General features: G+C 36.0%; 3 protein-coding genes across 3 annotated transcripts; 1 reads left to right on the forward strand and 2 right to left on the reverse strand.

Moving 5' to 3' along the window:
* The first annotated feature begins 942 nt into the window (after window positions 1-942).
* Window positions 943-7,688, forward strand: LOC120267077 (G-box-binding factor 1-like). The gene is made up of 10 exons (XM_039274768.1): window positions 943-1,288; window positions 1,371-1,467; window positions 1,568-1,629; window positions 1,734-1,903; window positions 2,026-2,074; window positions 2,242-2,266; window positions 2,359-2,588; window positions 2,786-2,863; window positions 6,530-6,655; window positions 7,049-7,688. The coding sequence occupies exons 1-10, from the start codon at window positions 1,136-1,138 to the stop codon at window positions 7,163-7,165; spliced, it is 1,107 nt and encodes a 368-aa protein (XP_039130702.1). The 5' UTR covers window positions 943-1,135; the 3' UTR covers window positions 7,166-7,688.
* Window positions 7,689-9,627: 1,939 nt separating this feature from the next.
* On the reverse strand, window positions 9,628-10,621 carry LOC120266868. Its single transcript, XM_039274516.1, has 3 exons — window positions 10,445-10,621; window positions 9,794-10,248; window positions 9,628-9,661 (listed from the first exon to the last, which is right to left on the reverse strand). Exons 1-3 carry the CDS (start codon window positions 10,619-10,621, stop codon window positions 9,628-9,630), a joined length of 666 nt encoding a protein of 221 aa, XP_039130450.1.
* Window positions 10,622-12,322: 1,701 nt separating this feature from the next.
* LOC120266529 (probable serine/threonine protein kinase IRE4) lies at window positions 12,323-21,351 on the reverse strand. The gene is made up of 20 exons (XM_039274171.1): window positions 21,007-21,351; window positions 20,485-20,579; window positions 20,149-20,364; window positions 19,496-20,026; window positions 18,723-19,397; window positions 17,964-18,136; window positions 17,603-17,843; window positions 17,113-17,205; window positions 16,452-16,592; window positions 16,265-16,357; window positions 15,955-16,147; window positions 15,798-15,883; window positions 14,933-15,021; window positions 14,412-14,463; window positions 14,261-14,317; window positions 13,402-13,554; window positions 13,161-13,238; window positions 12,906-12,987; window positions 12,714-12,825; window positions 12,323-12,606 (listed from the first exon to the last, which is right to left on the reverse strand). The coding sequence occupies exons 1-19, from the start codon at window positions 21,164-21,166 to the stop codon at window positions 12,821-12,823; spliced, it is 3,213 nt and encodes a 1,070-aa protein (XP_039130105.1). The 5' UTR covers window positions 21,167-21,351; the 3' UTR covers window positions 12,323-12,606; window positions 12,714-12,820.
* Between the last annotated feature and the right edge of the window lie 602 nt (window positions 21,352-21,953).

The following is a 21,953-nucleotide window of genomic DNA, read 5'->3' on the forward strand; positions in this document are numbered from 1 at the left end:
TTCAGTTGAAAAAATAGAATAAAAATGCAACATTATAGCCCATGTAGCTATTTATATGAACTTTTTATGTTTTCTATCCAAAAAGTACCTTGAAAACTGATATGTCTATAATATCCAAAAAAAAAAAAAAACTGTTTACAAATAAATTATATTAACGTATCAAAATATCAACATCCAATAAAATTTAATCACTCACAACACCAATATACAGTACGAATAACAACTCAAAAATAAAAAAAATAATGATGGAACAATTAAGTTCATAATATTGAAAGACAAGTACAATCTTTTTTACTTCAAAATCTCATAACAAAAAATAATAAAAATAAGACAAATTTTTCGATGTGCTTATTTTTCTTTTTTCTTTCGGTGAGCAACTTATCACCATAACTTTGTTGTCTCTTTCTTTTTAATGTCATGCTTTATTTCTAATTTTTTTTTTTTAGCCAAAGCCAAATTTAGAGTTAAAAATTTTTCTAATATTTTAGCCAAAAAATCAAATTTGAGTTTAAACAGAAGATAAGTTATATTAAAAAAACCCTTTTTATGGTTTTTTTATGTTTAATGAATTTAAAAAGATATATAAATTTTTTTATGTTTAAAAAGGTATGCAAAACCCTTTTTTAATTATACATAAATATACATGTATAAGGTATAATTCACATATTATTATACACAAATAAACTACCCATGTTCCACATATTACAAATATAATAATATATAATGGAAAAATTAAACAAAGTGTGTATGTAATTCTACAATGATACAGGGTTATATATGTAAAACAAACATACCTATCTGTAACAGTTGCGGTTACAGCTAAGTATCCGTGTCTGCCGAGTGGGGCCCACACTTTATCCAACTGAAACCCAACACGTGGCAGCCACGCATGTGCGCGTGGCACACGTTGAAACCCTAGCCACCGAAGCTCAGCCCTATAACCGCTCGCCACGAGATCGACGACGTGGAGAGCACTCATCGCGTTCTCACTCCCCTCCACCGGAGCAGCAGCGGCAGCAGCAGCAGCAAACCCTCGCCTTCGCCGCCGCAATCTCCCTTCTCCTGTGGTTCTCTTCCTTTGATTTCCTATCTCCGGCCTACGATCTTCAGCTGTGTTCGTGTCTTGGCACTCTCTATGGGTTCCGGAGAAGAGAGCGCCGCTCATGGCAAGCCTGGTAAGACGACACCCACCTCCGCCGTTGCTGCCACTGTCGCTGCCGCTGCTCCGGCATCGGGGCAGGAAACACCGGCGACGGCAATTTATCCAGATTGGGGGACCTCCATCCAGGTTATTTTTCAATTTGGGAGTTCTGTTGTGTTGATTATTTAGGGTTTGGGAATTGGTGAAATTTGGGAATTTGAACTAGCAGGCGTTCTACGGGCCTGGAGCTGGACCGCCGCCGCCATTCTTTCCCGGCGTCTGTTGCTGGATCGCCGTCGCCGCATCCTTATGTTTGGGGTGGCCAGGTTGGCTTGGCTACCTCATCATCTAGTTTCTTTTTTTTTTATGTTGTCTTGGAAGCTAGGATGTTTGGTTGACTGTAATGCAGTGTTGTGTTTATCTCAGCACTTGATTCCGGCTTATGGCACACCGATCCCTTTCCCCGCGATGTACCCTCACGGAGGGATGTATGTTCACCCAGCGGTAGAAACTGGGAATCATCTTCGCTGTTTTCTGATTGATTTTTAGTGTACTTTGGGGATTGTTGATTGTGTTGGTTTGGGTGATGCAGGGTGCTGTGTACCCGCCTGGTGAGGTGGAAGGAAGGCCGCCTGATTTAAAGGACCAGGGCTCAGTGAAGAAGAAGGCTAGGGTTGGGAGCGCAGCAGAGTCTTTGCAGGGGAAGTCTGGGGATGGTGGTAGAGCGACTTCTGGTTCTGCGGATGACGATGCTACTCAGAGGTGCTAATTTTGGGCGACATTTGTTGTTTTGTGCTTTATTGGGAATTTTCTTTGCTGTTCCTGTTCTCCGTACTTATTGTTTTTGTAATGATTGGTGTGATTTCTATTGGTTTGGGATGTAGTGAATATGAAGGCTCATCAGATGGGAAGGACGAAAGCAGTGAACCACAGGTGTGCAATAATGCTCTAATAATGCTTATGTTGGTTGTTAATATCCATAAGAGCATTGTTATTGTGCCTTAGCTAGCTCAAACTCATTATTTAAATAATGATTTTTGTTGGAGTTCAAGTTGATGTTCTGGATGGTTTGCTTACTTTTATTTATCAATTGTCCGCAGGACTTTGCAGCAAGGAAGAACTCTGGTATCAACTTTGCAGATGGTTTGTTTTTGGATATGTGATAGTTTTGCTATTTCCCTCACAATTTACTCCTTTTGCTTCTCCCAATTGCTTAGCAGAAGGGCCAACTGCTGCACAATGCAATACTGCAGAGTCATCTTACAGTGGAAAGGGGCATCCTGCAAGCAAGCTTCCAGTTTTGGCACCTGGAAGGGCGGTACTACCTTGTCCTACAACTAATTTGAGCATAGGGATGGACATGTGGAATTCTACTCATGCTGAGGCTGCTCTTATAAAGTCTAGACCTGGAATGGCTTCATCTCCCATGGTTGGACGGAAGACTGTCGTGCCAGAGCAACAGTGGGATGCAGGTAATATAATTTTTCTATGATTATGGTTGAGAGGAATCTTATATGAACACTTCATTCGTGCATGTAACCTTTATCAAATTCAAAACTGCACCATAAATAGACAAGATCTTCAATCTCAATATCTTGCTGATTGTACCTTTCGCTACTTGATTATATCCCACTGTGTTTACAGGATGAACGCGAATTGAAAAGGCAAAAGAGGAAGCAATCTAATAGAGAGTCTGCAAGAAGATCAAGACAGAGAAAGCAGGTGGGCTTCTCTTCTTAAAGATAGTTTTATCATATTTCTCTGGTCTAGACTAAAGAATTTAAAAATAATTTTTGTGATTTTTGTGTATTTTTAGATTTTTTTAAAATCTTTTATCAAGACCAAAAAAAAATAAACAGTTGAAGGTTTTGCTTATTTTAAAAACATCATATGGAAAGGCCAACATCAATTAGAAAAACTAGGGAATACTGATCTTCATATTATTGAAATTCCTTGTGATGGTTATATTTTACAAAGTTGTTTCTGGAGATATATTGGTAATGTTGAACACTAGGAGCTTCAAGTAGAAGTAATATGATTTAATATAATATGAATAAATGAAGCATTTTGCTGCTTAAATTCTATGGACAAAGAAGAGTCATGCAGTGCCTCATTGATTATTAGTTATAGACTTTGCAATAATTAGTATAATTTCAGTAAATCTAATGAATAACCTAATTAATTGGAAGATAGATTAATAGAGTGCTTCAGCAGATTGTCAACTTGCATCGGCTTTTTTACACATAATAAAAATCAATGGATTGATTGATGTTAAATGAATTTAATGTATGGAAACCGCTATGTGAAAACCCATTAAAATTTCACCAGAAAACCCCAGTGTAAACTCAAGGTTTTGGTAGCCTAGCTATCCCTTTTGATACTTGGAGACCTAATTAGCTATTTTGTCTGCTAATATTAAGTTGGAAGTGGCTGTTTGATAAAAAGAATATGAAATAACCACTTAGCAAACAGTTCTGTTTCTGTGTATCTACTGTTGATCTATCTATCTATCTATCTACATAAGTATTCTATCTATACAAGTAGGATGCATAGTGTATATAGGACTTCTGGAATCAGATAACTTTGTTAAGGGATAAATTCCATAGCTCATGTGTGGTATCTGCCTAGAAGATTTGCTTTTACCTTCAGAAGTTTGTAGCTATGTCCAATCTTCTTTTAGAATGTTTTGAAGTGTATCATTTTCAACTGTGATATTTGCATCATTTGGTCTGTCTATCTTCTTGCAGCAGAAGGCATCTTATATTTTTTTTATTGCTATTTGGCTGACCTAATCTTTCCAATTAACTAGTGGTCATTTATTTAGTGATAGAAATTTTGCAAAGTGAACAACATATTTTATTTTCAACATAATTGGTAACAGAGGAAGTGGAATTAGGTTGGAGGGATAGGGATGACTTCGTTTTCAAGCAGTTTGACTGCACAACCAAATTAGACTTTTGATATTTAGTAGCTTAAATAATTTTAGTTCACGGCTGATCTTGCAAGGGATTAAGGAAAATGGGCAAACAAGCATAAGTTCATGAGCTACTGGTGAATGACAGTTTCTGCAATATGGTCCTATTGCTTGGAGTTTACCTTCTGTGTTCATGAACTTCAGTGTACATGTAGTTTTGTATCCTTGCTTACAACTGCCCATCTGCTGTCCTGATGCCCCCCACCCCACCCCACATCCCATGTGCTTATCATCTCATTCTGAACTAGTAGTGCAAGGACATGCAGCAAACTTTTATTTTGCAATTTTCTTCAATTTTCACGGACCATTTTAATTTTGGACAGAATAAATTTTGAAGAGATCGTTTGGTCACTGTTGATTCTGATCTTGTATTTCAGATGTTGAGACTTCTGAAGTTTGTTGAAGTTCATGGTAGAAAATTTTGGAAGGTGAGTGAGGGTGGTATGTTGAACAGGCTGTATTTACTGCTTTCATTTCTGTGGCAGATGGCTAGATGTTTCTGTTTGGGATGGATGAAAGCCGGATATGTAGAATTTTGAAAATCAAGGCATAGTGATACAACCAACAGATATGGGATTATAAATTTGGGAAAAGGACCTAGAGATCCCTGGCAAATTTCAAAAAGACCTCTAGCCTCCTACAAGTTTCTCTGTACCAATAAATCCCTTGGTTTTTTAAAAAAATCTCATCCCTCCCTAATTTTTGAAATCACTATCTTACCCCCTATTGTATATTCTTTTTCTTGTTTCATTTCTCCAACTCACTATTCCGCCGACGTCAGCATGTGTGGGCCCATGGTGGGCCCACCTAATCTGGACAAGCTTGCCGGCCAGCAGCCCATAGATCTCTCCCTCCTTATAGCCCTAGAGTTCATAGAAGCAATAGAAAGTTAAGGAGCGGAAGGGAAGTAGTACCTTTGAGAGTTGTTATACTAAGTAGTCAATTTATCTTCGTATTTGTTTCTTGTATTTGATTGTGAGAATCTTGGGAGGAAATGGGGTTCTAGTTGCCAATCTGAGGTGTTTTTCCAGCATGCTAAATGTTTTATGAGGGTTTTTTTCTTTAGGTTTCAGCTTGCCAAGTGGACAAGATTGAATTTTTAGCTTTGCTTGAAACTTTTTGTTTCATTTCTGGTCCAAAGATCAGTTTTTACCTTTCTTTTGTTTTTTGCTTCTTCTTTCATGTCCTGGATATCAGATTTGTTCTGTTGTTATTTATGGAAAAGAAAAGAGGGGAATAAGAGAGTCTCGTGAGTGAGAGATTTGGTGAGCTCTCTGAAAGTAGATTTCAGAACTGGTTTTGGAATCCCTAGCATGTTGTTAAGTGGAGCTGCTTGGTTGAAATTCCATTTTTTGTGCTTCTTTGATGCTAAATCTGATATGATGTAGTGGTGAAAGGACCGAAAGGTTTCAACTTTTGGGGCTTGTTTATAGGTTTTTATTCTTCCGATGGTGCCTTCTGGGCTTTTTACGCCAGCAAGGCTTGCATAGTCACCCCGTTATTGTTTTTTTTTTAGATGAGCGGTCGCTAAGAAAGGCAGGGGCATGCACAAGCCTCGGCGGAGCAAGTATGAGCGGGACCTGCGCACACATGGGCGCTGGGACCTCCCGCACACAACCACTACTCACACTCCCAGAAATGCACCCTCACCCAAGATTCGAACTCTCATTGTGAAAGGTTCTATTGGGGACCCTGCTACCAATACACCATTTGGTCGTTGGTCACCCCGTTATTGCTTTGGTCCAACTTCTGAATTCTCAATGGAGGACAACTAGGCCTCACCAAGCTTGCCCAGTCTGCAGGGCTGCACTGGCACCAGGGGAGTCACACAGGGGCTCTGGGGCTGGGGTAAGCTTGAATGGTCTCACATGAGACCAGGCATGCTCACACACGGCTCCTTAGGGCTAGGGCGAGCTTGCCCAACCCTGGTGAGCCAGCAAGCTCTGTGGAGGCTGGGCAAGTGCAGGGTGACCTCACCAGTGAAAGAACGGATGAGGAGAAGGGTAAAAATATAATCTTATAAAATAATAATTAATTTTTTAAACAAATTGAATTATAAAAAATTTGTAAGATATTTTGGTTTTTTCCAAAGTTCCAACTGGTCAAATGCAAGATTCACAAGGACTTGCGAGCGCCTTTCTTCTATATATTAGGATAGGAATTAGCTCGCCCTTGAAATTTCTAGCCCCTTGAACTATTTAAGAATTATCTTTTAAAGTGACTTTTACATTTGATTTAACTTTTAATTCTCATATTAGTTGGTCTCTTTCCCTCTTTGAGGTGTTATTATGGACTGTTAAACTTAGTTTTTTTTCTTACTTGCCTACTGTGAAATCATATTTATTTCAGAGATGAATTTTATTATATACCTAAGTAGGTGTAATCTCACCACATGTGATCTCTTCTACCATCAGCAAGAATGTGAGGATTTGGCGAGGAGGGTTGATCAACTAAACAACGAAAACAATGCACTCAGAAGTGAAATTGAACAGCTTAACAAAGATTCCAAGGAGCTGGAGTTGGAAAATGCATCAATAATGGTTAGTTTTTCTCCATATTCCTGCTTCTTAAAAAAATTAGTTTGCTCTTTTCTTTGTTTATACTTGATCATATAGGCCTTTCCTTTTCTGTTATATTTATGTGATGCTTTCAACTCTTGTCTAGACTTATGTATATACTTGCAGTTCTTGTTCTTCACAATCAGACATGGAAAGTTGTTATGAGACACCCTATACATTAACTAAAAAACGTAGTACATGGTTCATTGTTGAATGTAAAGAATGACCACAATTGAAGGATTGGTCGGACTCTCATTTTTCAAAAAAATTTAATCATTGGACTTGTTTATGGCAGCTGTTACTAGCATACTTTTTTAAACAAATTTATATTGAGGTATGCAAGTATCCTAATCTCAAATTTGGTTCATGACATAGGAGGAACTGAAGCGCATGTATGGGCCTAATGTTCTTTCTGAATTTGAATCTGGGAATGGTGATCGATCTAGTAAAATACCAGCTGATGGTGAGAGCAATGGTCATACACATCGATAGTCAAAAGTGAAAAAAAAATTACCATGGGAAGATTCTTGATATTATCAGGTGCCCATTTCTCTTCCTTGTGATATCAAGCAATAGTTATATTATCCCTAACACTAATATAAGAGGGTATATAAGTTTCTCTTGTATACAAGTGTAGCATATTGTCATGTTTCTCAACTATAGTTAGGAGGGAGATTTTATCCCTTGCTGCAAGTAAACAGCAGTTCAGTAGTTTTTGGCTTTAAATTAACCTAGGTGCAAACAGCTTTGACTTGCTAGCTTTTGTCTGGGTGAGACTTGCATGTCTTGATGTCTACATTCTTCTGTTCATAAGATTCACCACTGTAGCATAACTGACGTCAAACTTTTCAGTCAACTGCTTTATCTTTGTATACACTGTGACTCTTGGTGAATCTTATGAATCAGACCAAGACCTAAGTTTTGCTTTGTCCTGGTGATGTGAAGAATATCTCATAACCCATCTCTTGTGGCTGGTGATACTTCACTTCAGTGAGTGTTATTTTTTTTTTTTCAATCTGTTGTTTACTGAGTAAGTGTTTGACTGCTTTTCTTGGTGAATGTTTGAATCATGGGTTGGAATTCCTCAGATATACAATCACTCACCTTCCTCTTCAGTGGAAATCTGTATTGCTATAAAAGTGAATTGTAAAATTGCCAACGACCCTTCGGCTCTATCTGAGACACTGGGTCGCTGATAGATAGCCTCACCGAGTGGCTGAGAGTTCGATTCTACCGAGAGCACATTTCGAGAATTATGAATAGTGAGTCATGACTGGGTGGCTCCAGTCCCACGTGAGCATAGCACTGTCCCCCACTTGTTCCACCGAAAGCCATGACGTCCCCTGGCCTCTAGTGGGTTCGCCCCGCTCCTCTTTCCCAAAAAAAAAAGTGAATTGTAAAATTTAGTGTGGGCATGGAGATCTTATTAATTAGCTCTTATTAACAACTGAATGTGTTAAGTTTTGTTCACATAAATGTTCAATTATAGCTCTTGTTGGTATTGGCAATTATGTTTTTCAAGAATTGAATTGAATTGAAGCGGTAGGTTTTGCACAATTGGTGAAGTTGGCACAGCCGCACAGGTGGAGCGTTATTACAAAAATAATATAGTAAAGATATTATTTAAACACATAGAAGAAAAACTGATTTATCAAAATAAAATTGTAATTTTGAGATGAGATTTATTTAGATGATATAATTTAGTATTTTCTGTTCTTTTTAATAATGAAATGCTGATAGATTTTTCTAAATATATAATCCAACCTTCAATATCTTACCGCCTGGGCATCTTATATTTTGGTTGAAGCAATGAAAACATAAATTTTTCAAAAAAAAAGAAAAAATAACAGAATAAATGTAAACTACATGCACCCCACCGGACTTTCAAACGTATGTAATATAAACAGTTACTTTGCGTTACTCAGCCCAGTTAATATGAAAACCATTTTCTTTTAATACTCCACATGTATTTTTCAATTTTCATACATGATTTCATGTTTACTGAAACAAAACAAAAAAGCTCACACATAAGGTCAGTCACAGACTCGCAGCGGTTGAGAATTGGAAGACACCTGCATAATTCCATCAGCTGCCACCGCCACTAAAAATTTGCCAGACATTCATCTTCATCCTCCTTTCATCAAATCTCTGCCTTTTAAAGATTTAGAAGAAATAGTATAAGCACCAAAATTCTAAGCTTGATAACGCCTGCTATTTTAGATGTACAAAAGTTCTTCAACATTTTATTCATATTTCCATGACATGAAAGGGCCGTTTAGTTTAGTTCACGGTAATGTAGAAAGATTATCACGTATTACGTGATAATCTGAAAATATTACCGCTGCTAGATTACATACTGCGTTAATCCTGGATGATAATATCACATTACTAACTTTATAAATATTACTAAAAAATTGTAATCTTATTATCATCAAAATTTGGTGCTTTATTTTTGTATCAGTAGTAATTTTATAACTTTTTTTATATTTTAACAAATTTATTACCATGACAACCACACACAGCAATAAATTATTTCCGATAATAAGAGTTCCCAATTAAACATGATTATATCAAATTACCACAATATTCTCAGTTATATAACATTCCCACTCATATTACCATGATAATCTCGTTACATGGTAATATGTCATTATCACAAACCAAACGGCCCCGAAGGATTTTCCTTAAACAACACGAAAATGATGATTTCATAAGAGTGAGCGCATAAAATTTAAAGCATGATTTTGTAAAGTGTGTAACAAACAATTTCCACATAAAGTTATGTAAAAGGAAACCTCTTGTATGATAAATATTTACCTTTGAAAAGTGTATAACACATTGCATTTCTCAAATGTTACCTTCTATGCATGTCAATCTAAATGCATTCTCTCTTTACTCCAGAATGATTTCCTCTACCAATTAACATAATCAGGCTTTATTTCACTTGCAGATATTCACATGGTTTCTTCTGTAAAAATAACCTGAATCCTATTGCAATTAAGAAAGCAAAATATAAGAAAAGGATACAGATCAACTGAGCCTATTATAAAGATGCACATTGAAAAATATATGTATATCATACTGAAGCAAAATATTAGAGAGTTAATCTGCATGAATTACCTTTCTCTTATCCTTTGTAGATCCTCAAGCACTTCTAGTATCTGTTGTGCATTTTTAGTTATCTTCTTGCTTTCACTCTCTGTTATCAAAAGCCTTAAGAATATCACCATATCTTCTTCAACATTTTTAAGCTGCTCAATGGCACGTAATCTGAAATCATTGTAAGAGGGAGTGCCATTTGAACTGCTTGTCCTCTCAATGACACTCGAAAAATGAGTTTCAGGAGGATCGCCGACAACTGGTTGAGGTTCATCATCTTCCAAACTTTGAGACTCTAGTTCTTCTTTGACACTTGATTCCATACCAGATCGGTCAAAGGAGCCTGTTGTACTTAAATCTTCACTAACATCACCCTTTGGATTTATGAAATGAATTGGATAACCTCGGTCCTCTGCATTACTAGAAGGATTAACGGCAACATTTTCTATTAGTTGTGCTTCCTTGGAAGAGATCACCTGAAAATCAATAATGGCTTCTCTTTAGGAGCGACAATCTCCATATAAGCATGATGTATCCATATCAAACAAGAAATACGAAAGACTTTAATTGAAAGTTCATACCAACAAATAACAAGAGGAAAGGTTTAGTTTGCTTGTTCTGCTGTTTAAGATTGCAGATAGATGACTAAAAGGAATAGAGGAAACACTTCACCTCTTGTAACTTAGCCGAAAGTTTATCGAGAACCTCGATTCGGCTTTTCGAGCTCTCCAGAGCCTTCATCAACTTCTTTTTTTGTATAAGCAGATCCCTTGCTTCACTTTCCTGGCCATCATGAATTTTGGTAGCAGCCCTTTTTTTGAGCTTCTCAGCAGTCTCTGACAACCTCATAAGTCTCAGTCTTGCATTATTTGCTAGGACAGCAAAAATTTATGTCAAAAATAACAACAGCAAAGCATTCATTTAAAGTAAAATTAACTAAAGATTAAAAAAACTCTTGTCATTGTTTGGATTGAGGAAAAATGGAATGCAAACTGGTGTCTTTTTATCAATACATAAGAAAACAAAATTCACTCCCTTTTTTTGTTTTCTTTCCTCAAAATCCCCCAATCCAAAGATGAAAAAAAAACAAGCTTTTCTCGTGATTTGTTTCTTTTGTTTTCCATAACTTCCATCAATTCAAGCTCAATTCAAAGATATAAACCATAGAATGAAGCAATTCATGCTTAAATGAGCACAGTGAATCACATTAACACATCACAAGACTAGAACTTTGTGTGCACTCAACCTCTCACTAAAGCCCTAGAATTAAAGAAACTCAAAAACAATGATCTCTGACAACAAAAGTTTGCATGCTTCGCTTCGCTCACACTCAATGCTATAAGGATCGATGGAAACTCACCTTTGGATCTGGTGATCTCTGCTTCGCCGTGGAGACGATCGAGTTGGGACCTCAAGAGCTCCGCATCAATGGCGCAACTGCTCACACTCGTGCCGCGATAACCGAAGGAAGAAACTCTACTCGTCATCCGCATCGGAGGAGGAGAAATCAACAGAGAAGCCGCCATTCGTGAGTTCAGAGATATCCTCATCACCATCAAACTCTGAGAAGCTCGGTGAGGTTCCATGAAAAAATCTCATGTTTGCGTATATAACCCTGGAAATTTTATAATTATTTCTATTCCTGCAAAATCTTAAATCTAATTATTTGATTAATAAATATGAATATGTTGTGTCTTCATTGAACAAATGCTATTTATTTGTTATTTTTTTTATTTACAAATTTATTTTTAAATATAAATATATAGAGAAGGATTTCTGGGGACGTCTTATTTTGCATTGTTTATAAATCAAAATATTGTATATTCTACTTTTCACTGTGTACTATTTATAAGTATAGTCATACATAATCAACAAACTATTGGATTGAGATCTAACAGTTCAAATCAACATCCATAGATAACTATACAATGAACGTTAATAAAATATTGCTTTTGTTAGTAAATAAACCAAAGTTGTGTAATGCAAGCGTACATATTATGATATTCTTAGTGTTAAAACTCAAACATTTCTGATACCATGCAGAACAATTCCCTGTGAAAATTCAATTATAGAATAATAAATTATTATTGTTATTATTATTATTAATATTATTATTAATTTTTGACAAACAAGACTTAGAAGCACAGAGGACCAATCTTTCATTATATCCCCTTCTAATTTCACAGGAAACAGATAAAAATCAATGCTAAACCTCTGCTAGATTCTTGACAGATTTATCAAATAATCCCTCTCGCTAATATAACATACTTTTGGTTTGCATAAAAGACGATCAAATTTCTGCATGTTCAACACCACCCCAATCCTGAAAAGCTCAGCGAAGAACTCCTCGGTGTAATGTACAGCAGAAACTCGCCATCAAGTTCGTATTAAATCACCAAGATCATTGCTATCAATCACTTACTGTTGTTTCTGTTTACATTAAGAAGAACAAATTGTGCATGTTAACAGGCCAAACAAGATACAATAAAAGAAATTCTATCATGTGGATGCTTTTGAACCTTGTGGTTTGTTGAGATAATCTTCTCATACCTTTGATGCCATTTGTGGTTTGGCAACACCATTTATCACAAAACTAGAGATGCCGGATTTGTTGATTGTTCGTAAACATTGTGCGGAGAAATTTCTTCTTCTTTGCCAATGTAAAGTTTCCTTTTCGGTGGATTTGACTCAATCCAACTTAGAAAACTGATGGCAAACTAGGCAAATGCAATAGCCCTTTTCTAACTTGGATAAGTTCTCTGGCTAGTTTATGCATGATGATAACTTGCAGTCACTGGCCTCATTAGTACAATGGAGCTAATAGTTTACTTGGTCTGGTCATCAGAAAAAAGAAGGATGTTGGTAATGACCTTAATTGTGAACCAAAATATTATGATAGTCCAATGAAAGAATAGGCAAGCTATTTACTGGTATGTGTTACCTTCAGCATTACTAGAGCAATAAACCTTTTCTTTTTATGCTGAATAAAGGTAAGCTCTTTGATATTTCACCAATCTATAAGATGTTAAAAGGGCTGCATATCTTGAATTATCCTGCCAATCAAATTAAAAAAAAAAATGCTTCAATTTTCATTCGCTGTTTTGAACTAGTTATATTTTAATGATATTCTTACCTCCTGAGGGAGATGAGCACTTTGATGTTTTACCACCTTGTAAGAGAACATCATAGTTCATGAGTGCCAATTGAGATAGGTTCTGCAATAAAAATAGCATGCCATTGATTCAACACCATAAACAACATGCCAAGACTCATAGTTTCACAGCAACCAGGAACATATGAAATATGCTTGTTTGATAAGGTAAATTGCAGTAAATGGTCTGTAGAACTGAAATAAATCTCCACTTGCACTAAGCACTGATTACTTCACCTTGAAAGAAAAATTAATTGAGGAGAGGTCAACAGAAGTTTGCAAATCAAATTCCACCAGTTCCGTGTATTTGTCTACCTGAATGGATGGTGGAGGAAGAAATCAAATCAGAAAGCATTAGATGCGTAGTTCAATGCCTCTACTACTCATGTAACAGGCTAGCAAAATAAGCTGCATTTACGTAGTTCATGTGCATTATAAATTTATAATAATAAGTTAGGTTGCTTTGTTTCCTTCTTACATTCATCTTGTTGCCAGAACCAGAGGAAGAACTAGTTGCACCCGTGGAACAATCAGTGGAGGTCTCAACTGGAATCTGGTAAGAACCTGGTGAATACCTCGATAAGAAATAGCTTGTATCATCTTCACTTTCAGGGTTGGGGATAAAAGCTGCCTGCAAAGGAAGCATGTCCATTAAACTTTCACCAACAGGAAGGTACTCAACAAATTTCAATGGTGTGAAAGAGTTGAATGGAAAAATTACTAGAGAACCATCCCTTTAAATGATTAATTACATTTATAAAATTTTTCTTCGAGAAACAAGCTTCATAAAATTTCATAAAACAAAAAAGACAGTTGCATGATGATTTTCAATAACCAAAACAAACTGCAAGATCAAGCTGATTATCATTAAGTTAGGCGTCTTGTGGAAGTGCAGTGATGCATGCAGATGAGGCAGATAAATCAATAACAAACCAGCAAAGGATGCGGGTGCAGTTGCAGAGCGCTCATGAAATTCTCTACAAGGCGGTAACCGCACATCTTTGGAAGTAGTTGAATTATATTAATGGTTAAGCAAAGAAAGGCCTAGCAGAAGAAGCAAGAGCATTATGGAAAAAAAGGTGAAATATGATGCTTATGAAAGAACATATGGAATTCAAAAGCCATAGGTTTGATTGAACTAAATTAGGAACAACAGAAGTGGGAAGAACACTGCTGAAAAATGTAACTTCTTAAATCCCCACTGAATATATGTAACAATATTGATATAATAGAAGGGGAAAAAAAAATCCCCTTTCAGAACAGTAAAACCATAATAAAACTATGCTATATGCAAAAATAATTCCAAGGTCTAATAGCAAATAATCACTAGTCCATACCTTCTGCAAAGCAAGGCTGTCCCAGTTAATTTCCTTGAAGAAAGGGTGTGTTTTAACCTGCAAAATAAACAAAATGCATAAGTCTGAGTGCTCACAGGAGTTTGCATCACAAAAAGGAAATAAAGAAGCACGGAAATTTGCATATTACAACCTCAGCTGCACCATTTGCACCAAGTCGCAGATTTGGATCTTGAATCAGAAACCTGCAGTAAAGAATTTGGATGCATCACAATCTAGATAGTAATCAACCTCCAAATGAACTAATCATCAGATATGCACGATTATATTTCCAAGGAATGAGAAATATAGATATCTTCATATTGAAATTGTCTTTCAGAAACTCAAGTGACAGAACATGATTGAAGTTCCAATTTGCAAACAGAGAATCAATGAGAAAACTACATTCTAGTTCAGATTCCAGATAACCTTGACATACCATTTTCCAAAGTTCTTCTCAACGCTGAGTTGAATGTAGTTTACAATTCTTTAAACAAAAATTAGAATCACAGACATATACCATCCATTTGTCCACAAGAAAGTTATGGCAACACAACTATGTCTATTAACTAGGTTTGGTGAGGACAAGCTAAACTAATAATTAATACAAGGGTTGAAAGAGCACAAAACTTGTAAGATATTCAAATAAGGAATTTAAGGAAATACTAGAAAAACCTATCAATTAAGTCCTTTGCTTCAAATGACATCTCATTGGGAACATCTGGCCATGGAATTTTCCCGTTCAGGATGTTGTCAAAGATCATCTGTGCAAATATAAAACATAAGAGATTAGATTCCAATCACACTACCCGTCCAAAACTGATCCTTAAAAATTACGTGCAAAATAATGTAGCCCAAAACTGATCATAAAGAATCCAAACATTTGTAGAAATAATGTGAAGAAGTTAGCAAAAAAATACAAGAGCATTAATGAAAGTGGGCAGAAGATAGGGCCACTACTACTCACATTTTAAAGGGCCTGCATGGTATTCTACAAGAATTATAAAGAGGCTCCATTTGATATTGCATAGAGATAAGATATCAATATGAATATAGTGAAAATAGTATCCATTTAAATTTTTGCAAGCATCAAATGTTAAATCTACACTTAATCATAGTATCTACAAATTATCTAACTTGGCTGAGGCCTACCTAAGTATGAATCTTCTCTCTTTGTAATAACTTTCCAAAGACACTAGCCCATGAAACCACAGGACCCCCTTGCTTATTTTTCACCACAATCAGGAACCAATATGACTTGCAACTTTGAAGGAATATATTGATTACATCTAACCCAAGTCTCGACACATTTAAAACCAATGCAGCAGTGTAAATAACAATGAATGCCCCAATTTTGGTATCAATATTCATAATGTGAAAAAGCTCTAAGTTGTCAAGCTACTACCCCAAAGCCACTCTCAGATCCTGGTTTAATTGGTTATATTTCAATGTCAAAAAATAAAAATAATTAAGTTAATGCCAAGAAAGGAAACCCAACCAAAATGATTTTTAGTAATTGTATTGTGGCATGTTACACTACCTCAGGAAGATTTGCAGTGAAAGGTGGAATCCCTGCTATAAGCTCAAACAAAATAATTCCCACTGACCACCAGTCAGCAGCATAACCTGCAGAATACACATGTTGATAACTTGGTTTGCTAGGGGTTGAATGAAACTTGCAAGGCATTCATACAAACCATGAGCATTTCCAAGAAGGATTTCAGGTGCCAAATAGTCAGGTGTGCCGAAAGCAGATCGCCCACTTCTTTGTCCTCTTGGAAGAGCATTTTCACTCTGGGCTTCTTGTAGGACAGAACCACTTGTAACGGATCCAGACAAGTGGATTGCATTGTTTATTAGACCAATCTTTGACAGTCCAAAATCTGTAAGCTGGTAATAAAGGTCCAGCAATAAGCATTTCCTTAGCAGGAAGACTTCTGGGTCATGAAGGAAAAATAAATGCACAATTGACTATAATAGAGAGAAGTTCCATGTAGCTAATCAGACCTTAATGTGGCCATTACGGGCAATAAGGATGTTGTCAGGTTTCAGATCACGGTGAATGATACCTAAGGAATGAAGATATTCCAGGCCAAGCACCTACAAATATAAAACATTCATGGAATTACAGAATTAAAGAGACAAGCAGTTCTCCACAAGTTTTAAATCACATTTCAACAAGTTTTGAACAAACCAGTTCAGCAATATATACACGAGCAACTTCTTCATCCAAGCATCCAACATTTCTAAGCAAAGAATACAGATCACCACCATTGAGATACTCCATGACCAAATAAAGGTTATCTCTGGATGCAAATGAGTAAAAGAAACGGACCTGAAAAAGTATGATAAAAGTAGAGGTAAGCAATCAAAAGCAAAAAAACACAGGTATATGTAGCAATCAAAAGCAAAAAATAATGATAGAAGTAGAGGTCAGCAATCAAAAAGACAGATATATAAGTAAAATAAAAGGAAAATCTAAATCACTCATTTTCAGTGGGAAAAAATAAACAACATGGCCTGAAATCCAAGTTTTATGTAGCTGAAAACAGATCTATTAATGTTCATAAGACAATTGATGGGGTAAAATCTTAGAACATCAAATCAAACAACGTTGGCACTGGTAGTAAATAATCACACCAGATAAGCTCTTCTTTGCTCAAAGAAAAGACTTACGATAGTACAACATGAGACAAAATAAAACAAAAATTATAAGAAATCTCAAATGCACTCTCTATATAGAAGAATAATTAAAGCCTTGAAGATTATCCGCATAGCATTATAATGTTGCGCTCTGCCAATATGCGTTCAATGTGAAATTACAACGTGTAAATTTGTCCATGTCTAGGAATTACCACAAATGGATTTCTAACTGTAATCAAAATGTTGCGCTCTGCCAATATGCGTTCAATGTCATTCTTACGTATCATATCCAGCTTTTTGAGCACCTACAAGAATCAAGAAATATAATTAAATCATGAGCTTAAATAAATAGATGAAGAGGGAATAAAAAAAATATACTTTGTCAGGTGGATTGGTAGTTATGATACTTTGCTATTTACAAAGAAAAATATCAAAACTATGTTAATGACAGGAAAGCAGCATTTGCCAAATTCAATCCCTAATTACAGGAAAAAAATTAAGAAAAGCTAAAAAGGAGCCAACTTAATAAGAGATTTTGCGGAAAACCGCTATTATGTTTGCTAGTAATGAAGTAAAAATTAACCTCAGTAGATTATACAAGATGTCCCATTCTTTGGTAAACAACATCAAGGTCATGAGTATGTGCAGCCTATCACATATTAAATCAAAGAAATACCTATATTTAGCTTTTTAGATATATACCTTTATAGCAAATAGGTCTCCTGTAGTTCGCTTCCGTGCAAGAAATACTCTGCCAAAGGCACCTCTACTGATTGGTTTAATTATCTCAAAATCATCAATGCTGGTTCTTTCCTTGTGTAAGGGATGCAAAGGAGCTGATGTGGTGCACTGAGACTCAGAAAGTACCCTACCATCTTCAAGAGGGATTGTCCTCCTAGGACACTTCTTTTTCAATATTTCAATTGCCAGTAGATACTTTTCCCTGCAAATTTCAACATAGAGTTTTCAAAAATCATAAGCGAGTTTCTTTTGCAAATGGCACAATTTCATTAAAAATAAAGAAAATAGAAAACTACAAACAACCCTAAAATCAGAAGCTTACCTCAGCAACAATTTTATGCGGCCTCCAAAAGTATCTATAACTAGAGCCTTGAGCTTTTTATTATGTAATATATTCATTAAGTCAAGCAAGCACATATCTAAAGTCTTAGAGGCACCTTCTTTTGCAATATCAACACCTGCAACTCTTCGTGCTATGTCAGCCAGTTCATTTATCTGCAAAAGAAAAGAATAGTCAGATAGCAGAAAACTTCAGGATTTAATTATGCTTGATGTCATAAATAAATAAGCAAAAGTATACAAACACTAAAATAAAACAGTATAAGACTTTATATTCTCATATTTGAATGTAAATTAACTGAATGTAAGAAGAAACTCAGAAGCTCAAAAATAACAACCAAGCTCTTTGTTGTTGTGATCTCAATATGTCAAGGTCATTACTAAATACATGTTGTACTCAGACACTCTATGACACAAACAACGCATTAGTGCTATCTCAATCTACATAGCTTAAATGCCAATAAAACAAGAGGACCATAGCATAAACATGCTCCACTTGTTCTCAACAAGCAAAGTAGTTCATCAAAAACCATTAATTTGATATTTGTAAAAAATATGGACACCGAAACAAACTTGGGACACATCATTGTTGGTCAATATAACCTAAGCCATAAAAGGGTGAAAACATTTTCATCTATGAGAATGCCAGGTGTTCTCTAGTGCCTCCAAGAAGTTTGGGTGCTTAGAACAAAATGGAAGTGACAACATAAAATAAAGACATGTAATACATCACATAAATTACCTGAGTCACATCCTCTGGCTCAGATGGATTATTGTGCTCTAACCAATATAAATCAAAATGGCTAGATGTAGGGGTAGTCGTAGGAGTCATGCTCCCATTGGATGACACTGGACGACAATGTCCAAACTTTGTAGTATGAAATTCATCAATGAAAGCTGTGTCCATCTCATGGATATCTTCAAACATTCCCTCTGTACCTTTGTTGTGCCAGTCTTGCACTTTAGGAGAATGACCTTCAGACCCAACTGCTGTACTCAAAGTTTGCATTTTTAAAATATCAGAACTGCTATATGGCACCCGTGAACCTTGATTGTAGGATTCCACAATTTGCTCCAATATTTCAGCATTATTTATTAGCCTCTCATCCACATCCAAACCTTCCAAATCACACTTGTCAGCATAGGCACATATATAAGAATGGGACTCCAAGTGAGAAGTTGGAACATTCTCCTCACATATTCTGCATATAACAGAATCAAAACCTTTGGAGTCTCCTTGTTCGTCAAGGGAATCGAAACTGGCTTCTGATGCCAACTCTTCAGGAAGATCATAATCATTTTTATGACCATTTGAAAATGCCTCCTGATGATTGAATATCATCAATTTCCTTCTTTCATAACTTAAATCACAAGAATCGGAATCCGTGACACAGTTGTCTGTAGAATCTATCAGACTCTGACAAAATAAGAAGAAGGAATCATTGAAGATGCAATGAACTGATTGTGCAGAATTATGCGTTTAATTGCATAGTATCATAGGAGATAAGAGAGAACCTCGTTTTGTGTCTCTAATGAATTTTTTGATGAATTCTCCCATGTCATGATCCTTGTGTGGTGGTTGCTAAGATGATTCAGCTTCACAACATTATCCAACCTACAAGCAGAATTCCCAGACTTTGGAAGCCAATTTGTTTCCACGGCGGGAACGCTCTCCAGACACTGCTTAAACTTATCAAAAGAATCATCATTGACTGATCCACTATCTTTCTGAAACTGCAAAAGCCTTGCAAAACGTGTTAAGATAAATAGCATGCGAGTAACAAACTGTTTCACAAGCCCCATTTGGCATTCATGCCTCCTCTCAGCAAGACTCTGAACTATCCTCTCACAATTATCACGGAACTGACTACATGTCATTTCTCTACATTGCTGGGAGATGTTAAGAAGATCTTCAGCTGTCTCCCTTGCTGTTGACAGAGGGTCCTTCTCAAGAGCCACCGTTACATCCCATGCAAAAGCTGTGAGATCTGCATCTACAGCTTGTTTGACAGCATCAAGTTCTGAGTGTAATGATCCCAAAAGTTCCTGGATGCAGATTGAAGAGATTCTTAACGCTATAAACAGCATCTACAGGTTAACATTTATCTATTGCAAAAATATGAATACAGTAAGACTCTTAACGCTATAAACAGAAACTCTTGAATTACCCTTAAGTCACTATAACTGTGTGCTCGAACGGGAGTAGGTCGGATACCACCCTTTGGTCCCAGTTCATGTGAAAAACTCTTTTTCGTCTTCAATGCTTTCCTTAAATAACTTCTCTCTGGGAGTGATTGTGGTTCTAGAAACTCATTCTGTTCCACAAAATTTTCAGACCTAGTGAGATATTCTTCATCTGACATCTTCTCTCCTGGTATATTACCCTGCAAAATCAGTTCCACTCTTGATCAGCAAGAAGCACAAATATAGAAAGCTTCGTTCTTTTATACATAAAATGATATGCCAATGCAAATATGCTACCTCATATGTCTAACTCTATTTACCTTCTCATTCAAAGTTAAATTATAATCTTTACTTGAAGATTTCTTGGCGAGATAGGAAGTAAACCAACGAGCAATCTTTTTCCCTTTCCGAAACCCTGAAATAAATTCGATACAAAAAGCGAAGAAATGCAACCATATCAAATAAATCAAGCAAAGAGTTTAAGGTTTAAGAGGAAAAAAAACCCCAATAACCACAAAACAATAATTTCTTGGCCACATAACATGCTCACCAAAAAGTAAATAAATAAAAAAAGAATTCCATCATAACACCACCAAAAAGAGAATGATTAGAATTCAACAACCAATTGCAGGCCTCCTTCAGAGAGCTCAAATCACAAGATACTCACACCAAAAGAAAGATTGATGTTCAGATGATCAAGAATAGTGAAGCCCTAACATCAGCATAACTTAAAAAAAAAAAGAACTTTTTGAAAGCTCGAATCACAAGATTCTCAAAAAGAAGCAAAAAAGAATGACTTCTTTCTCAACAATCAAAGGATTCAAACAAAGCAACTCGCGAACCTTTCCTTCTCCCATCGACCTTCACCTCAGCTCCAACCGGGATACCAGAAATCGAAGGAGAATCATCACCGCCGGAGCTGGAAAACTCCTCAGAGGGCACCCTCCGCGTCCTAATCCGATTCAACCCAGTAGGAATCCCATCCTTCTGCAAGTGCGCCATAGCTTCTCAGAGCTCCAAAAGAAACCGTCGATGTCGACCTTCAGCTAGATCAATCAGGAAGGAATTTGAAGTTTGAAAGGAAGCGGGGAACAAGAGTGGGCTTTGGAGTGGGTTTGGGTTGTTGTCTTTGTCTATTTGGGGAGAAACGCAATTGGGATTTGTGGGATTTGTGAAAGAGATATGATTGGATTGTGATTAAAAAGAGAAAAGATGAAAAACGAGGTTGAATACGTTGTGCGTGATGGGATCTCTCGTTTGCGTGGGACGCGTACCCTCTTGAATAACGGCCACAAACCGTTTTTTTGTTGTTGCATCCCTGTGATGCTAGGAAATTATTATTTCTTTTTTTATATATATAAAGTATATGCCCTCTTGAATTGTAATTTCCTGTGTTAAATTTTAATGGCAAGGTGTTTTTTATTGAATAATTTTAATTTAATGAGTATCACACTTAGTCTACTTCTTTTGAGATAATTTTTTTTTTTTTTTGCTTATTGATAGCATTGTTAATGGATAATTTTATCTTTGAGAATTTTTTTCATAAATATAAATGTCTTTAATTTAAAAGCAATTAAAGACATTTATAGACATGAAACAAATAAAACAAATACCTATGATACTCTCATCTTGTTTAGATTTTAAAGTTTGATTTTGGACTTTCCGTAAAACAAACATTCTACAAACCACATATATTTTGTCAGTGCATTATTTTGTATATAATTAATTATTTTTAAAATTAGATATAACTAATTTTAAATTTGTCATTTAAACTATTTAAAATTATAAA

The sequence above is a fragment of the Dioscorea cayenensis genome, chromosome 8, assembly GCF_009730915.1.
Source record: "Dioscorea cayenensis subsp. rotundata cultivar TDr96_F1 chromosome 8, TDr96_F1_v2_PseudoChromosome.rev07_lg8_w22 25.fasta, whole genome shotgun sequence".
Lineage (NCBI taxonomy): Eukaryota > Viridiplantae > Streptophyta > Magnoliopsida > Dioscoreales > Dioscoreaceae > Dioscorea > Dioscorea cayenensis.